General features: G+C 49.6%; 1 protein-coding gene across 1 annotated transcript in view; it reads right to left on the bottom strand.

Moving 5' to 3' along the window:
* The window catches only part of Ngef (neuronal guanine nucleotide exchange factor), a 65,674-nt gene that overhangs the window by 38,961 nt on the left and 6,586 nt on the right, over positions 1-20,127 (bottom strand). Inside the window, exon 3 of the mRNA XM_023566896.2 lies at positions 19,775-19,871. Within this exon, the coding sequence (XP_023422664.1) occupies positions 19,775-19,871 (97 nt within the window). The remainder of the gene's footprint in view (positions 1-19,774; positions 19,872-20,127) is intronic.

Below are 20,127 nucleotides of genomic sequence, written 5' to 3'. Positions count from 1 at the left end.
ATGGAGAGAGTGTGAGTCAGAGAATGACAGAGCCGCGCGGATAGAGTCCTTCCCCTTGAGAGTACCTTCGAAGCACCGTCCCTTCCCGTCGTGAGTCCCAGGTCTCACGATGTGCCCACCGCGGCCCCATCCATATTGCCAGTGTCTGAAGGCTCAGCAGGCTCTGAGCTCTGCATGGAAATCCACGGTGAGTGCCGAGCCAGGAAGCAGAGACCAACATCGGTATCCACTGCCCAAAGGACAGGGAAGCTGCCTATTGAAAGGGCTGCCTTTCCCCTCTCCCCCACACCTGCAAGGCTAAGAATTTACCCTGCAGACTCACACGTTGGAGCAGCAGGCGAGCTACATACAAGGGACTGCTATGTGTCAAGAGTCACTTACTGAAGCACAGCCCCTCCCAAGGAGACTGGGGGCACACGGGGGTGTAATTGCAAAGCAGTGCAAGGCAGAATTAAGCCCTAGGAAGACACCTCTGACCTGAAAGGGTGGTTTCCAAGGTTGAGTGGAAGAAGCAAGAAGGGAATGAAAGAAACCTGGCATGGTGGTGCATGCCTTTGGTGCTAGCAGTCGGGAGGTTGAAGCAGGAGCATTTCTGTGAGTTTCAGGCCAGCTTGGGCTATGTAATGAATTCCAGGCCAGCCTGGACTACCTAGTGGGACTCTGTCTCAAATTAAAAAAAAAAAAAAAGAGGAATAAGAAAGAAGATATATCAGATCTTGTCTATGTGAACAGTTAAAGTCTTACATACATGGTTTTGTTTCATCCCAAAAAGAATCAGAGGAAAAGGGGGAAAGAAAATGAAACCAACAAAAATGGTTACTCACACAGTGGGAACAGAGGATAAGACTAGTGCACCTTTTCATATAATTTTGATTTATGAATGATATAGGCATTTTACAATGATTTATAAAAATCCAAAAGTATGGGAAAATAAACCAAAGAATGACCTAAGTCCTTATCAAATTGATAAGACAATGACAGAAAGCAATTAATTCAAGTGGGGCTGAGGGTGTAGCTCAGTGAGATGGCGCATGCGAATTAGCATGCATGAGGCCCCAGGTTCCATCCCCGGCATCAAAATAAAACAGTAACATCAATTCATGTGTCCTTTAAACACCCTGGCTTTGTGAAATCTAGTCTAAAACCGAAAGCTACAAAGAACTTGGCTTAGTGTGGTCGGCTGGATGGTGTCTCTTGAGATCTGTAGAGGCCTCACCCTGGTACCTGTGAGAGGACTTGATTTGGAAAGGGCTCTTGAGAGACAGAATCGAGTTACGATACAGTTGGGCTGGATCAGAGAGGCTGTTAACCACTTACCGGTGACTTCACAAGCACAGGGAGACTTGAGCACAGGGCCACAGAAACACACAAAGGAGAGCTCAGTGTGAAGACCTTGGCAGACACTGGAGCTGAAGATCCACCAATGCCAAGCAGGCCAGAGGCCCTGGGAGGTAGGAGAGAGGCAGGGAGCAGCTTCTGCCTCACAGCCTTTGGGGGAGCCAAGCCCAGCTCTCATCTCGCTTTGGACTTTTATCTCCAGAATTATAAGATAACAAATTTCTGTTGTTTCTAAGCCATCCAGTGTGTGGTACTTCATTACAGCAACACAAAGAGACTGATACAATGGAGTTGCTCTTGGGTATGGTGTGGTTTGAAATTCTTGTGTGTATTTGTAAAGTAGATCAATATCCTACAATTGATATTGATACTGATATTGAGAACCAGTGTCTCCTAGCAATTGTTAGAAAAGCAAGATGAAATATGGAATGAGCAGAGGAAGAAGGAAGACTGTGTGGCAGATACACACACACACACACACACACACACACACACACACGCATGCACCTCCTAGCTCTGTCCAAGACAGCAGCTAGGAAGTGATGACCGCCTAAACTCAGATCTTAATTTTTTAATACCAGTGTCCACTAAAGGAAGAGGGCTCCTTAGAAGTCTATGCCTCCCCATGTGGGTTTGAAGACATATGAAGCATTTCACCAGGTCAGAAGGAGTTGGAGGCAGGCAGGCCCACACCACATGGATGGTCAGAGACATTAAGGGGTTATTCCTGCCCCCAAATGTGTTATAATTTGAGGGCAGAAGGAACTTCACAGAAACAGGCAAAATACATTGAATTAAAAGCCACCAAAAATCCATACTAATGGACTCGAGATCAAAATAAAACAAACCTATTTTAAACCCAAAATTCGAGTTCAGTCATCCAAGTATTGTAATCTTCTTTCTAGTCTTCCTCTCAATCCAAAAAGTTATATTTGTAATCCCATTGAGACATTATTGGAATTCCAGCCGGTCAGTTCTAATCTACCACCACCAATGCAACCCACAGCGAAAGTAAAAACACCAAGACATATTCCAAGTTAAGGGCAGCCAAGGGGACCCAAGTCCGTTTCCTGTGAGGACATGGGACAAAGGCCTCGATCCTAGGCCTCTCCCAGCATTTATTATCTTGTGAAGTTAGGGGGGTGGCTCAGGGATGAGTGATAGTGAGGATGGGGGGGGGATTACTGAGTAACTTGAGTTGGCTGGCCAGGTGCAAGGAAGGCATCTCTGTAATTTGCAGAAATAAAGACATGCAGAAGGATCAATTTACATAACCTGATTAAGGTAGCAGGGGAATTGTTTTGGGGGGCTGTTGCTTCAGTTTTTGATATGCAAACTCTTGTGCCCTGGGAAGTCATAGCCTCTTATCTTGAGGCTCCTTCCCAGTTGACATTCCCAGAGTCTGCTCTGTGTCTCACCAGCTCAATCCTGTAATGTGGAGACCACCATGGGCTGTCTGATGGCCAGACTTTGCATATTGACACCTCCGCTAGCCTTATTTACAATACTTAGAGCCAATTGAAGAGAGAAGGAAACATCCTAGCCAGCCTTTCACATATCAGTATAAAAAAATGAGTCCCCAAGTAATCAAAGTCACAGTAATTGTTTTGGATCGAAAGGGAGTCACTGGAGTTGTCTGTCACATCTGTGATGGCTGCACCTTAGCACCTGTGCTAGCCTTGTTTGCCATGATCAGAGTTAATTGAAGAGAAAAAAATACTCTAGCCACCTTTTTACGTGTCAGTATAAGGAAATGAGTCTCCAAATATTCAAAGTCACAGTCATTGTTTTGGATTCAAAGGTAGAGACTGGAGTTGTCTCCCATACAAACCAAAAACAAGGAGGGGGGTCTTTTTCACAGAAGAAAATCAGCTAGTGTAAGTAGAAGGAACACTAGAAATTTCCACAGAATCACTGACTTACGAAGGATCATTATCGGATGTTAAACTTTCCTGAGTGAAAGGTTAATAGGAAACAGGCCCTTTACACCCTGCAGACAGTGGATTTGCAATGAGAGGAAAACGCACCCCCTTACTTTGAGCTTTGAGCGATCTAGTGGTTTCCCAATTAACTAAACTACCAAACTTCATCAAAGGGAAAAGGAGGCTGAGATGAGGCTGGTGCTGTGAGGGGATGCAGTTTGGAGTGCATATTACCTGGAGGCTTTGTTGATAAAAATGACTAACCTGCATCGAATCAAGCAGGGAGACTGTCTTAATCATGTTCTCTTTGCTAGCACATTCACCAGACACCCACAGTTTGAAGGAGGTGAGGTTATTTTGGATCCCATTTCAGAGCAGGGCTCCAACTCCAAAGAAGAAACAGTGTAGCCCAGGGGTATGGAGGAGGAGAGATGCTCGCTGCATGGCAAAAAAGAAGCGGAGAGAGAAGGGAGAGCAGGGGAGGAAGATAAAGCCTTCCAGGCCACGCCCTTCCCAGGACACACCCATCCAAGACCACGCCCCCAAGACCACGCCCCAGGGCAGCCCCTCCCAGGACACAGCCTCCTCAGACCACGCCCATCCAGAAACAGGCCCTGTCCAGGCCACGCCTTCCCAGGCCACGCCCTTGCCACCTGCTTCTTCCCACCAGACCCTGCCTCCCAATCCGCAGTCAGCCCTGAGCCCCCATGATCATCGCCTTCCTAAATAAAGCTCTAGCTATGGATAAGTCCTACTCCACGGGGGGCATCTCCATCTAAACCTAACAGGGACCTAATTCTCTCTTTCAAGTTGATATCGGAAGTAAAAGAACAAGTTAAAAAGTTGAACAAGTAATAGCTAAGCCACAGTGGAGACCACTGCACAAAACCAGCCTGCATTTTCTAAGTCAGTCAAAGGAAAAATGAGATGTTTAGATGACCGGGTCTAAAGAGAGCAGATCACCAAATGCAGTGCCGGACGCTTGAGTAGATTTCAAATCACAAACCCCAGCTGCAGAGAGGACGGCCAGTGAGGACATCTGAATTTGCTGGAATGGGAGATCTGCCCCGGGTGACTGCTGAGTCCCCCAAGTGTGAGACTGTGGGAGAAGCTGTGTGCAGCTTCCTTTCATATGGTTTATGGGAAGTAAAGGCACAGAGAGAGGAGGGAACCCAGATGAGCAAAGGCTGAGTAACTTTCTGGAGATGGAGGCCAGTGGTAGAGTGATTGCCTAGCATGTATAAGGCCTGGGTTCAAAGCCCAGAACTGGGGAGCGGGGGATGAAAACCCAGTTGCGATAAAGGAAATCATAAAACAGAGGAGCAGCACAGTGCACGGATGGGCGGGAGCCAGAGAGCTTTGCCACGCACTTTGGCCAGCCTGGGAGCTCTGTGTGCCAGGGCTGCTGGAATGTGACCCACAGTGACAGGGCTTCCTGTCTCCTTTATCCAGTGCTAATCCCCAGCGCCAGAACAAAGCCTGAATCCCAGTAGGTCCTAGTAAGCACCTTCGCTTTGACCCGGTGGACCATAAGCAGCAGCACCATACACTCATGTCTGGGTTCTGAGTCTTTCACCGGGGAGACTTCCAGGGAAGGCCAGGAGCTTTCCTGCTGCTTTCCACCTCTGATGTGAAGCCACAGAAGGTCAAACTGGTTTGCAGCTAACCGTTGACTTTCCCCATACTCCTCCTAGTAACTAGCACTTGAATATTTTTTTTAAAAGGTATCAATTCGATAGATGAAAAGTGATACCTTGTTTTAGTGCTTATGGTTTCCTTACTAGTGGACTTGATTGTTTAAGGACTTTAAAAATATTCTTCCTTGATGAATAATTTTTTCATGTCTTTCTGCAGTTTGGGTTTTCGAATGTTTATGTCTTTCTAATGGATCTGTAAGTACACAGTGCCATGTTGTCTGCAGGACTGTTTCAAGTGTACTTTTTAAAAACGTGGCTGCTTTTATTACTGTTCTCTGGTTGCTGAGACAAAATATCCAACACCCAAAGTTAAAGAGGTTCACAGTCTGCACAGCTCTGAGCTGGCCCCATGGCAAGGCTGCACAGCAGGGCACTATCACAGAGGAGAGACAGTCCACAGTACACAGAAGGTAGATAGCAAACAAGAGACCTTAGCAGGTTTTTTTCTAGCCCTGTTATATACCATGTAGGTTTAGGGGCATGCCAAACTAATCAGTGGACTGATTCAGTAAACACAGTCTTAATCCTAGCACCACACACTCTAGATCCAGCCACCTCTGAAAAGCCCCAGCTATGACCACATGAGGCTTTGGGGACATCTGGACACAGCCATCACTGACCCTCTTCCCAGGGGAGGCTCATGCCCTGGCCTTCCTGCTGGCACCACAGCAAGAGCCTGATTTGCCATGAAGGACAATCAAAGGACTTCAACCTTGACTGAGCCTGTGCCATTGCAGTCCACAGGGTGGGGAGAGGGCACTCCTCAGTCCTGAATGGCTGCTGACACTGCAGGTCACTTCTGGAAAGTCCTGTCCCCTTACCCCTGTCAGGGATAATTTGATCTGTCAGTTCAGGCTATTTTTCACACCGTTCAGAAAAAACACAGATGCAGGATGATTGGTGGATGTTACTCATTGTTAGCTGTTCAGTAACAAATGTGTTAATTATTGAGCAACCACTGAGCGTCAACTATTCACAAAACTGCGCTGCCGGTCAGGCCATAGCCCTCGTTGTTGGCTAGTGGCCTCCAAGGGTCAGGGTGCAGATAGCCAGACACATCCATTCCCAAGAGGCTGTTATTTTGTTTGAGACAGGCTTTCATCATGTAGCCTAGGAAGGCCTTGGACATGTGATCTTCCTGTCTCAGCCTCCCAAGTACTAGGACTACAGGTGTGCACCACTACACCTGCTAGCTGGTAATTTTATACAGGCACATCCCAGTACTCTGGAAGCGGAGACAGGAGGATTGCCATGAGTTTGAGGCCAGCTGGGTAATATAGCAAGATCCTGTCCCCCTTAAAAAAAAAAAGTTAGCTTCTAAAGGAAGCTGGGTTAGCTGTGACATCTGCTCTGAAGGTGGTGGATGGACTGTGGGGTGCAGAGTGGGCCGAGGTCACGTTCCCTTGAGATCTGAGCACCAGTGACTTAGTGAGAGAGAACACTGCAGCAAGCAACCAGTGGGAGTCTTGGGAAGCAGAATGGAGAAAGCCCAACAAGGTGTGACCTCAAAATCCCAGTCTCTGCTTCCTCCAGAAAGCATAAACGACTCCTTACAGTGGTCCCCACTTGCCTCAAGGAAGCTGGGGTTTATATTGTGCTGGGACTGTGAGAAGCATGGGGTGAAGCAGCCAACTCCCAGGTGTAGGGGAACAGGAGAGGCAGGACTCAGAGGGACTGCAGTCTGCCCAGCACAGGTGTGCATCAGTGGAATTGCCTTCTAGTCCTTTAGCCTAGAATGTTCTCCATGTATCGGTTAGCTATTCTGTGTAACAAACAGCCCCAGCCTTTGCAGCCCACAGGAGTTTGTTCTCTCCTCTGGCTTCTGTGGGTCAGGCAGCCTGTGGTTCTGTCTTTATTCCAAGGTTCACAGTCAAGCTGCTGGCCATGCCCGGGGTCTCTGCTTCAAAGCACGTGAGCTTGCTCCTGGCAGGAAGCTCCAGCTCTTCACTCTTTGGGCCTTTCCCGGGGCTACCGAGTGTCCCCATGACACAGTCCCCAGAGTGAGGGGCCAGACAGTGACTGATGTCTCCCTGTTTTCAGACCTTAAAACTATTAATCCCATCGCTGTCCTGTGCCAAATCCTGTCTTCACGCATGGCAACACTGGGCTGGGGCCACCAGGAAGTGGTGGACTACTACATGTCCCTTTAGCTTTTCTGCCAGAGCAGTTCCAGGGTCAGTCAGTGCCCCGTCCCCTTCCGTGCTGGTGCTGGCAGTGCAGACTCTGCCGCCTCCCTCCCTGGCCGCCGTACTTGGCCTTCAGGTCCCTTCCTGTGCTTGGGGTAGCACAGGCCCCGGCCTGTATCCTTGCTCACCTCTCCAGTCTGTGCACATGAATCCGGCAGCAATGAAACTTGGCCAGAGCAGAGTGAGCTGCTGTTCCGTGCTGTAGGGATCCTAACTGGGAGGCTTTGTAGTCTTGTGAGTCACAGCGTCAGGCCTCAGGCAGAGGTGCCAGTTACCTGCGTCAGAGTGAGCGTCAGGCCCTCTCCCTGTGCTGGCTGCCCCCAGGGCCACCCCTGTGTGTGTCCAGAGGCCACATTGCTGCTGTCATCTGCAGCATGGACCCTCCCCACCTCTGTGCAACCCCAGGCCTTTGTTTAGGGGCAAAACCAGTGTCTTGTCCCATGGGCTGCAGCAATATGACAGCCTGGTGGCGTGGCTGTAGCCAACATGACAGGGACTCTGGGTGGCAGTTTTTCATAGCATCTCTTAATCCACGCCTGGGCCATGGGATCAACAGGTGGCTGGCTGGGGAGATTTCCGCCAGGGCTGAAGGGTGGGTGAAGCTCACAGGAGGAAGTCCCCAAAGGCTGCCCGGCTCTCCAAGGACAGTGTGTCAAGATCACAGTGCCATTGGAGTGCTGGAGGAACCCCGAGTGGTGTCCAGGGATGACCTATGAGAGCACCCCAGGTCCTTAACACACTTACTGCCTGCCCAAGGTCAGTGGGCACTCATTTCCCAAGAGGGCACTGTTATGTCGCAGCCCATCCATTCTTCCTATCAACACCTCTCAGTAATCTAGGAAGTGGATAATACTTAGCAAATTGGTAGCATTCATTTTTGTTTCCTTTTTTGCCCTTTTGGAGTCTGGGTCTTGCTATGTGCCCCAAGCTGGCTGAAAGTCTTAGAGCAATCCTCCTGCCTCAGCCTCCCAAAATTGCTGGGCTGCAGGTAAGAATCACTATGCCTAGCCACATTTTCTTCCCCAGTAGGCATCAGTTCTTGGGGGTCCAAGGATGACCTACGAGAGCACTTCAGGTCTGCAGTACCCCTGCCGCCTGCCCAAGGCCAGAATCTTGGCTGGAATTCAGTTCTGGGTTGGCTCCTTAGACCTATGGGTCCTCTGTGGAGTGCATTAAGTGGCCAGAGCCCAACACTGGGCTCCCAGAACACTGGGTTTATGGCCTGGGGGCTTCCTGGGCAGCTGCCAGGGAAACTTTAGCTCAGGTTTCCTGAGTCACTGAATAAGGGATTTTCTGGTAGAAATCAGAACATAAAACAGCACTCAGGAGGCTGAGGCAGGTGGATTGTTACAAGTTCGAGGCTAGCCTGGGCTATAAAGTGAGCACAGCCAGGCTGAACTACATAGTGAGACTCTGTTTCAAAAAGACTATATATATATATCCAGGGATATAGCTTCATGCAAAAGCCCTGGGTTCAATCCCCAGCATGGGCAGAGGGGGCAAGAGGCCCTTGCTACCTGCCAACACCATGCTCTGGGGGCTACCTGGTCCCCAGAACTGTAAGGCTATGGACTGCTGTCAAAGGGAAATAGGAAAACCCCAGTACAATCAGAACACAGTAAGGATGGGCCCTGAGTGCAGCCCAGGACCAGGCTGTCATCGTAGTGATCACAGGCCTGGGACTCAAAAGGAAAATCGTTCTAAAGGTGATTAAAACAGAGGCAACATAGGGAGAACACTGACAGGAAAGTGTAAGGAACCTTGGAAATTTAACAGTGAGCTGGAGAAACCGCGGTAAGGCAGAATTAACCCACTGACATCTGACAAGCGAGCCAAGGTCAGCAGCTCATGATGCATTGAAGACAGAACAGCGAGGGGGTAAACCGAGCTTCTGCAGGGCCCCGGCACCTGCACACACTCTCATTATTCTTGTTCTTTTATTTATTTTCATGGTAACTCTGAGGTGCTGGGGATCAAACCCAGGGCCTCTTGTGTGCCGGAGTACTGTTCCATGGAACCGCAGCCTGGTCTATATTAATATTATTATTACTATTACTTTAAATGCTGAAGCAGTGAGCAAGTCTTTGCTGGTGGTCCAGCAGATGGCCCATGGGGCCCTGCATTCCTTACAAGTTCCTGAGCCTCTGTCTCATCACCTCTGGGTTCAGGCCGTTCAGCACAAGGACAGGCAGAGCTCACGGCCACCTCGAGAAAAGCCATGCCTGAGGCAGCCCTGTACCCCATATATGCAAGGCTTTTCTTGCACATGCATGTCTGTGTACATGTGTGCATATACATGTGCATGTGCGTATACATGCATATATGCACAAGTGTGTGTATGTGTGTGCACGTGTGTGAATGTGCCCCTTCATCTTCCATAATAGAAAAAAGTTTAGAACTGCTGAAAATCAGAGACTGCTGTCGAAGGCATATGAAATTAGCTGCATAAACTGTGAGACTGGATTCACAATTATAGTTATTCTGAGTGTTAAAAATAGAAACAATTTCTGAGAAAGAAAATCCAAATGCACCTCAGTCTCCATGTCCTTCTAAGACTGAGACCTACATTCACAGCTCCCAAGCCTGGGGGCTCTGTGGGACCCTGGGGAGCACCTGATGGAGACACAGGAGGCCCAGGGCACCTCAAGGAGGTCAGGGGCCGAGTGTGCCCACTCACTGCCTCCCCCTGGGCAGCCACATACACATGCTCATTCACCTACCTACTGTCACATGCAGGGCCAGGACCTGCTGGTCAGACACCAGCTAGGCTAGCAGGAGGCAGGAGGAGGCAGAACCTGGTGCGGCCACATCTCAGGGACCCTAAAGTCACCTTGGCCCTGGGCCACCGTGGTCAGCAGGAAGAGCCATGGTCCCACCAATCTCTTGGAAAGAGAGCTATGGTCTTAGGGGCTAGGGCAGGGATGCTTCGCTCCACCTCCTATGAATTTGTTTTTAAATAAGCTTCAGAGAGTTGGGGATGGCACTCCATGGCAGATTTCCAAACCATACTCAGATGGGCAGAAAACTACACTGAACTCTCCTAAGAGTCACGCACCGGCCCCACCCGTTCTTAACTCTAGTCTGTCCTCCCCAGCCTGGATTATTTTGAAGCAACTGCCAGACATCATTGTCAATTAATCCAAAACATTTCAGAATGTATTTCTCCAAGAAGCAAAGAGTTAAGCCTAGGGAAAAATAACTACACTACTGTAAACATGACCGAAGACATTCATGAGAATTTCTTAACATCGTTAAATGGCGACTTGGAGTTCAAACTTTCCTGATGGTCTTTTATATTTTCCACATGTATTTATTGGAAACAGAATTCAAATAAGACCTGCACATGGCAATTCACTGATATTATTTAATTGCTTCTTCCCTCTGTTGGGTTTTTTGAAATAGGGTCTTGCTACGTAGCACAGGTTGGCCTTGAACTCTTAGTGATCCTCCTGCTCCTGCTCCCAAATGTTGGGATTATAGTTGTCTGCCACCATGCCTGACTGCAGTTTGTTTGTTGAGAAATTGGGGCTATGTTCTGTTTGGATTTTGCTGATTGCATCTGCATGAAGTTGCTGAGCCCAATCTCCTTTCTCCTATGCCTTCTGTGAATGGGTAATCCGGTTAAGAGACAGGCCTAACGTTAAACTGTCACCCCCAAAAGACAGCACAGGACCTAACCCCAAACAGCTCCCTGAATACAGGAGAAAGCTCTACCTTGCAGTGATCTGCAGAGGCCCTGCCTGTGAGACTCACAGAAGCAGCCCGAGCAAGCACTGGGGAACATCCAAAGCTCCCCTGGGGGAACTGCACGTGCCACACAGACATTTCCATGGAAACACACAGCTTCTGATGTGGAAACTAGTCCTTGTTGAGTGCCAGCATTCAAAAACTAGCAAGTCTTTGGGAGCAATGAGGGGATGGAGATGTATCTAGGGATAAAGTCACAGTGCCTGAGAACCAGGAAAGTAACCTGGCTTCCCTGCGAGCACGCCAGGAGAAGGGGAAGGAAAGATTTCAAAAAGATGGATTCTTGTTCAGTTGATGTGGAAGATCTGCCCATGTGAAACTTTGTTACGTAGCTTAGCGGGATTTTGTTTCATTTGCTTTTTTAGGAGGAGGTTTAGAAATTGAACCCAGTGTCTCATGCATTGCTAGGCAAGGGTTTCATGGCTGAGCTACATCCCAAGCCCTAAGAGAGTTTCGAGTTAAATACTGAATGTCAGTTTATAAAAGCACATGTTAGAATTTTTTTAAAAAATAAATTTGTACACCAGGCATGGTGGTGCACCCCTGTAATCCCAGTACTTAGGAGGCTGAGGCAGGAGGATCCTTGCAAATTGGAGACCAGCCTGGGCTACACAGTGAGTTCAAGGCCAGCCTGAACTGCATAGTGAGACCTTGTCTCAAAAAGACAAAATAAATAAATAAATAAGTAAATTTGCTATTTTGATGGCATGAGGTGATGTGGGATGAGAACAATGACCCGTGATATAACATTGTGTAAAGACATGGTTTACCATGGCTTGACTTGACCCAGGGTCTCTGGAGAAGGGGGATTACCCCCACTTCTGGACCTTGTCCTCTGTGAAAGATGAGCATGGACATCTTCCTTCCCCAGCCAAGGCTACCTGGCAGCAGTCTGGGAGTGGCATCCTAGAGGCTCTGAGTCCCTCATGGCTGTGCCCTCTCAGGCTAGCTACTAAACTGTGTTGAATCTTGGTTTTCTCACCTTAGAACTAAGATGAACCAGAAGTTGCAATGAGATAGTGTTGGGAGCCGCGTCTGTGATAGTTCGCCTTGCACGGTGGACGTGCGGCCTGTGGTAAAGAGCAAAGCCTGAGGTAGATTACCCCTCCCATCGAATATGTTAGTTTCCTGCTTACCGCGTAAACAACCCGCTCAACAATATAGTCTGCCTGGCAACTGATGATGTTAGCCAATCAGCTTGCCTTGCTTACTTTAACATGATTGGACACTGTACCCGTATATATACCGGTGCCACCCCTGGGCGGAAGTAGAAGCCAGGTAGAAGCCCAGAAGTAAAAGCCCAAAAGGAGCCGCGGAGAGCGGACCGGTAGAGGCTTTGGGGCAGACTGAAGCACAAAAGGAGCCGCGGGGAGCGGACCAGAGGAGGCTTCAGCTGGGAGAACCCAGGGCAGGCTGTACGGAGAAGGAAAATAAAAGAAAAGGTTGTCCACTACCAGACTTTGTCGTGTGTCCTTCCTGCCGGCCGGGAGCGGACATCGACATTTGGAGGCCCGCCCGGGGACTGATCACCCCCGAGACGTGGAAGTGGACAACGCTCCAGTACAGAGCTGCGAGACAGGTGAGTTGGGGATAAGCCTGGGCTCTGGGTGGCGCGCACCTACAGGGCTTTTAGACTCCCCTCAGGCTCACGCGTAAGTGGCGGATTCCTTGGGCCTCACGCGGTGAGTAACATATTAAAAGATGGGAAACATGTTAGGTAGCAACACTAAGAGCGAGGGTGGTTGTGGAGAAAGCTCTCAAGAGCTTACAAAAGTACGCAGGGTATCTGAGCAGGCCCAGTCAGGGAGCTCCCGAGAGGGGTCCGTCAAGGGGAACAAGGATGTTAAGGAGGAGGACGGGGCTCTAGCCTCGGAGTCGTCTGACTCCGAGGACGAGGGAAAGTTGAATGGCAAGGAGGCCAAAGAGACCAGCTGTCAGGAGCCTAAGTCGCTCAATAAGGAGTCGCAGGGTTCTTTTCCAGCGTTGCCCCGCGAATTGCGCTCTGCTCAACCTGGTCTGCGGAGGAGTAGAGAGCTCCTGAGCGCTCCCCGGCGCGAGAGGGAGGCGAAGCCTTCCGCCCCACCTTGGGGGCCGTTTCCGGAGGCGATTCCTCGCCACGAGGCGGCCGCCTGGGAGCTCTCTCCCCTTTCGCCAGAACAGGAAGTGATGCACGGGCCCCCATTTTCCGCCCAATCACGGCCGCTGTCTTATGCTCCGCCGCCGGCGGGTCGGTATTTTTACAGGCGGCTTTGGCAGGGGGGACGCTTGTCTCATGAGGTACATCCACCTGGGATAGATAGTGGCCCCTACGAGATATTTCCTGTACAAGTAGCTATGGGCCAGGGACGCAATGTATGGGAGCCTTTTGAGATAAAGCAGATTAGAGAACTTAAAAATGCAGTTACAACCTTTGGGCCGACTGCGCCTTACACCATTGCCATGCTGGAGAATCTGTCTTCTGGGCCCCTCACCCCCGCGGACTGGATTCAGCTGGCAAAGGCGTGTCTGCCCCGGGCCGGGCAGTTACCTGGATTGGCGAGCCTGGTACGCAGAGTTCTCTGCAGAGCAGGCTGAGAGAAACGCCAATCGGGGAAACCGGGGGTGGAACAAGGAAATGCTTATGGGAGAAGGTCGGCACGCTGATGACCAGACCCAATTCCCCGGCGCTGTCTATGAACAAATCAATGCCATAGGGCTCCGCGCCTGGAAGCAGGTAAGCGGTGCCGGAACAGCCTCCTTATGTCTTTCAAAAATAACTCAGGGTACCACAGAGCCATTTGTTGACTTTGTGGCCCGAATGCAAGATGCTGCCGATAAGATATTTTCTGATCCGGGAGTGGCTCAACCGCTGGTAAGACAGCTGATTTTTGAGCAATGTACAAAGGAGTGCAAGGCAGCGATAGCTCCTCATAAGAACAAGGACCTCAACGCCTGGATTAGGATATGCAGAGAGATAGGGGGGCCGCTCTCCAACTCGGGAGTGGCTGCTCTCCTGGCCTCGGCTGTACAGCAGAGGGGACCTCGCGGGTTAGAAGGGGAATGTAAGGCTAAAGGGTGTTTTGCCTGCGGGGAGCCAGGACACATTAAACGTCACTGCCCAAACAATGCAGATGCTAGGCCTCGTCCTAGGAATGAAGAACCATATGTTTGTGGGCGATGCAAAAAGGGATCACACAAAGCTGAGGAGTGTAGGTCGGTCTTTGATGCTCAGGGCAACCGTATTTGTGGACAAGATGCTAGAGAGCCAAAAAACGGCCAGAGGGGGCCCCCTTCACAGGCGGGCCCCCGCCCCAGAGACAGGACAGCTCAGGGTGGCAGCCTTCAACAAGGGCCATCCCTGGGTCAGCAGGTGTGGACCTCAGTGTCGCCTCCAGACTTATATTAGTGAATTGGATTAGGCCATATTTACATATACCAAATTCAGATCTCAAACCCCTGTTCGACCTTCTGAAGGGAGACCCAGATATAGCCTCCCACAGGAGGCTCACTCCTGAGGCAAGAGCTGCCTTACAGAGAGTGGAGGAAGCCTTAGGTGGGGCTACCTTACACAGAATTGAACCAGGGCGACCCTTTGATGTCTGTTTGCTACAGACTAGTCTACAGCCTACAGCGGTGATTTGGCAGAAAGGACCACTACTGTGGATACACCCTAAGGTCTCACCTACAAAAGTCATAGAGCATTACCCGGAGGCAGTCGCTTCATTGGCCCTTGAAGCGCATGATAGAGCTGTCCAACATTTTGGCTCAGGACCACAAGCCATCCAAGTACCCTATACCGCCAGCCAGATCAAGACCCTGGCTGCCTGCATAGATACATGGGCCATTCTGAGATGTGTTTTCCATGGGGATATAAACAATCAATACCCTAAAGACCCTATCTTGTCATTTGTCACTCAGCACCCTATAATTTTTCCAAAGGTTACTGCCTCTGAGCCATTAGTCCCAGCAACTACAATATATACAGATGGCTCCAAGACGGGGATAGGCGCCTATGTGATCCTAGGCAAGCCCCCGGTTACCATACAATTTAAACCAGATCAGCCTCAGGTGGTGGAACTGCAGATCGTTAAAATGATTCTTGAACGGTTCTCAGAAGCCATTAACATTGTCTCCGATTCTAGGTATGTGGTCAATGCTATGCAAGTGCTTGAGACTGCCAGTTTAATTAGATCCACTTCCACAGTGGCTGGACTGTTCCTGTCTATCCAGACATTGCTTCAGAACAGACACCATAAGGTCTTCACCACCCACATAAGAGCACATACATCCCTGCCAGGGCCTATGGCACAGGGGAATGCGGCTGCTGACACTGCCACTCGCCCGTTATGGATTTTTACCTTACTAACACCAATCGAGCGAGCCCATGCCTTCCATGATAAGTTTCATGTTAATGCCAGGACACTAGCAAACCATTTCCATGTTTCTAGAGCAGATGCACGAGATATCGTGCGATTATGTGACTCCTGTGCCACATACAAACCTGCCATACCGATGGGAGTAAACCCTCGAGGTTTGATCCCTGGTGATGTTTGGCAGATGGACATCACACATATACAGGAGTTTGGGACTCTTAAATATGTTCATGTTTCCACAGACACCTGTTCTCACGTCATATTCGCAACAGCAAAAACAGGTAAAAAAGTGTCTAATGTGATCAATCATTGCCTGGCAGCTTGGGCCGCATGGGGCAAACCAAAAATATTAAAAACTGATAATGGACCAGCCTATATAGGCAAAGCCTTCAATGAGTTCTGCAAAATGATGGAGGTTCAATTAAAACATGATATCCCATACAATCCCCAAGGTCAAAAAATCATTGAGAGGGCTCATAAAAGCCTCAAAAAAATTTTACAAAAACAAAAAGGGGGAGTAGGCCAAGGCCTGGCCCCAAAGGCACGATTATCCATGGCACTATTCACACACAATTTTTTAAATTTAAATAATGATAATCGCTCCCCAGCTGTGGAGCACTGCAACCCTTCCCCCAACCATAAAGGGTGGGTAAAGTGGAAAGATGTCCTGACAGGACAATGGATGGGCCCGGATCCAGTGGTCAGCTGGAACCGAGGCGCGGTTTGTGTTTTCCCACAGGAACCGGGACGAGAACCACTGTGGATACCGGAGAGACTGACACGGGCAACAAAGCCCTCGACTGAAGATCAGACCTGCCCTACTGGAGATCCATCACAGACCGACCAACAAGATGAATAGAAATAGCGGTAGCCCGAAATGGACAAGAAGATCCTCAGGCATATGCATGGCTTGCTCAATTGGCCCACGACCGAGTCTAGATATGGCGGGCATCCCTCATTCTCCTCCATAAGGTGACAATACACAGCAGGGTAGGTGAGTCAATGACGGGTAAGAGCGTGCCTCCCCAGCACGACTCGACCTAAGCCAGGCCCTACCCCATCCTGCACGTAAGCCGCTGGACTGTTAGATGCTGCCCAGGTCTAAATTTCTCTCCGAGGGGATTTCTTTACGGAGAGGAAATGAGTGCAAGCTTGTGTGCATCCAGGTTCCGTCCAGTTTGTGCCTGGCCCTAGAAAAAGGACGAGGGCCTCAGGGCCTTGGCAGACCATGGCATGGCCAACCAGGGTCTAAGCCAAGGACCTACGGTGGGCCTACACATAGGGCATAAGCCTCTGCACCCAGTCCAGGAAGGGCTACGATGCGCACATTCATAAAAAATAAAATAGGGGGAGATGTTGGGAGCCGCGTCTGTGATAGTTCGCCTTGCGCGGCGGACGTGCGGCCTGTGGTAAAGAGCAAAGCCTGAGGTAGATTACCCCTCCCATCGAATATGTTAGTTTCCTGCTTACTGCGTAAACAACCCGCTCAACAATATAGTCTGCCTGGCAACTGATGATGTTAGCCAATCAGCTTGCCTTGCTTACTTTAACATGATTGGACACTGTACCCGTATATATACCGGTGCCACCCCTGGGCGGAAGTAGAAGCCAGGTAGAAGCCCAGAAGTAAAAGCCCAAAAGGAGCCGCGGAGAGCGGACCGGTAGAGGCTTTGGGGCAGACTGAAGCACAAAAGGAGCCGCGGGGAGCGGACCAGAGGAGGCTTCAGCTGGGAGAACCCAGGGCAGGCTGTACGGAGAAGAAAAATAAAAGAAAAGGTTGTCCACTACCAGACTTTGTCGTGTGTCCTTCCTGCCGGCCGGGAGCGGACATCGACAAGATAGCACTCAACTAATGCCTGCTCCCCCATCCCCTCTGTAGGCAGCATCTTTCTACCTTGACTCTGTGTCCACCCCCGCCACACACACACACACACACAAACACACACATGCCCTGACCAGCAGCACTGATTTCTGCTGCTTGGGGTACAGAAGATGAACAGCCAGGCTTCTCATAGCCCTGAGGACTGGCTCCTCACCTATCCTGCGCCTCTGAAGACCCCAGTCTTCTACTCTGCATCCTCCAGCCCCCGCTCTGCTTGCCTCCATGGGCTGCTTCACATCTCAGCCAAACCTACTCAGAGTTTCCTCCATCCTTCCCTTGTGGGCAGGGCACAGACTCTAGATCACTTAGCTGCCCAGCTGGGATCCTGGGAATGATTCCCTCCTATTCTTGCAGCTGATTGGCTCACAGATACACATGTGACCCATGGATGGCCAACCAGATTCCATGTTTTAGAAATTGTTTTTCTCTAAGAGAAAGGAAAAGGGACTCCCATTGGCTGTGGACAGTCAAGTCAGAAAGTTGTAAGACAATACAGACTTTTGGGTCACACAGGAAAGCTGACTGACAGAACCAAGGAACTTCAACAGAAACAGAAAAAGCAACTCTGGAAACTGAGCAAGGGGTGCTCAGTGTCAGTCATGGCTCTTGGTTCAGGGAAAAGAAGACAGGGATGGAAATGTGGGTGTGAACAGGGGTTAAATTGCTTTATGCAGGTAGCAGATCTGGACCTCTGAATGCTGTGGTGCTCTCAAAGCCTTGGCCCAGTAAGAGGAAGAGGAAAAGAAGGGATGTGCTCCCCAGAGGGTCTGCTCTAACAGAGACAAAGGGCCTATGGAAATCAAGGTGGACCTAGGTACTAGCCACCTCTGTGTCCTCACCTGGCTTCACGACAGAAAGAGGCACAAGGCAGCCATCGGTGGGTGAGCTGGCCTCAGTGGGGTTTGAATCGGAAGGGACTTGTGACCATTAATCCTAACATGTCAGCTTCACTGGATTAACAGACACCTAGCAGATTACTAAAGTCTGCTTCTGGGTGTGTCTGGACTAGTCGTGGAAGCATGGCTTTGGGTGTTGAATTTGGTCTTGCCCCGTCCTCTCTAGCACTGTTCCCTGGCTACCATGAACTGAGCAGCTTTCCCCCTCTACACCCTTCCGCCACGATGGCTTTGCCCATGGACTGACACCACTGAGACCGTGAGCCTAATGAAACCTCTCCTCCACCCTTAGACTGCACCAGGAGCTGTGGTTTCTCAGTATCTCCAGGTCCTGTCCTTGTGCCCCATTCCCCAATGATACGGATTCCCAAGGGCACGTCCTCCACCCCTTTGAGACCCTGGCTACCCTCCTGGGTCCTGGCTGCCAGAGATTGTCACTCTCCCTGCTGCTGCCGTCCTCACTGTGGCTTCACTGGCCTCATACGTGGTGTGACATTTATAGCCTTGATCTAGGCTCTGGACCTTAAACCAGACCAGAGACAATAGGAAACAGTTGCCCACACAGAATATCCAGCGAGTAAATTAGGTCTCTGTGTGTGCATGTATGCACACGTGTGGTCGTAAATACCAATGAGCAGAAGGACCCCAGGAGGCCAAGGTTTCCCTGTCTGGGCCTGAGTCCTGACCAGCACACACATGGGGACACTATTTCTCCGCAACCACCCAGGAATTCATAGATTGTGACATTTCGAGGATTTTAATTAAAGAAATAACGAGGGCTAGGTATCAGGATTTTGCCACAGTGGCATTTATTGTAGTGTGGTTTATGGAACAGTGAGAAGCTGAAATTTCCCTGAGTCATTGATTGCTATTGGGTTTCCCTTTTCCTTACTGAGCCTATTTACTACGGACACAAACAGACTTGGCTTTATTTTTATGGTGTGAGGATTGAACCCAAGGCCTTGCACACACTGGGCAAGTGCTCTACCACTGAGCTACATCCTTAGCCTCAGATATGACTTTAATTAATAAATTAATTTATCTGTTTGAGACAGGGTCTCATTCTGTGGTTCAGGCTGGGCTTGGGCTCACTTTTTGGCCCAGGCTGGTCTCAAACTTTCAGGGATCTACCTGCCTCAGACTTCCAAGTGCTGGGATTATAGGAGTTGGCCACCACACCTGGCTCGGATCTGAGTTTTAAAAAACACATTTTCTGGCTAGTCTTGCAGGTGGTCCTGTGATCTGGTTTTAACCAATGAAATTAAGCAATGAAGATTGGGTGGACTTTAAGAAAGCTTCTTAAAAGAAGGGCAGGTGTGGCTGGCATATATCCTTTGCCCCTTGCCTCTCTCCTTCCTTCCACCTGAATTGTGATGGCTGGAACTGTGGTAGTCATCTTCTAAGGTGGTGGAATAGAAAGCTAACAGCATGAAGGAGTTTCAAACTTCTTTTTTGGGGGGGAGGGTAACCAAGAATCAAACTCACAACAAATGCTGAGCTGCTAAGCTATATCTATCCCTGACCCCAGGCTTCTTTCACACAAGAACCAAACAGACTTCTATTGTGTTAAGCTGAGCTATTTGGTTTTTGTTAGAAGCTGCTAACTTCAGTCCCCAAGGACACAATTTCAAAATATCCAACAATAGTAACCTGGAGAGGTGTTTGTGATGAGCTGACAAGACAGAACATGTATAAGATTTGTTCCACATCTTCATGCAAATGGCCCTTCCTCCTCGCTTGCCACTGGCTCTTACCTTGGCTGCTGGGTCCTTGTGGTTGTTTGTACTGGTGTTCTACGCAGAGGTGATTGAGTTTCGGTCTCATTTACGAATTTTCCATTTTTGCATGAATCTGTGGCAATTAAGAAGTGGAGCAAGTTAGAAAATATGCACCTCCCCCTTTTTAGCCAGTTCCTCTATGACCAGGATGGCGGTGACAGTCACAAGGAGAGGAAGGAAGTGGGATGAGGAGGATGCCATGCTGTCTCTATAGAAACTGTAACCATGACACGGAGCTTCACTGATGTGCACAAATACACCTAGCCCGTGCCAAATGAGAATGCTGACCTGTGCGCATGTGGTGTGGGTGAATGCCTAAATATTAAAGA

The sequence above is a fragment of the Cavia porcellus genome, unplaced genomic scaffold, assembly GCF_034190915.1.
Source record: "Cavia porcellus strain 051 isolate PalLab524CR breed Dunkin Hartley unplaced genomic scaffold, mCavPor4.1 scaffold_26, whole genome shotgun sequence".
Lineage (NCBI taxonomy): Eukaryota > Metazoa > Chordata > Mammalia > Rodentia > Caviidae > Cavia > Cavia porcellus.
The sequence above is the reverse complement of the archived record's forward strand: the minus strand, read 5'-3'. Positions and strand labels throughout refer to the sequence as shown.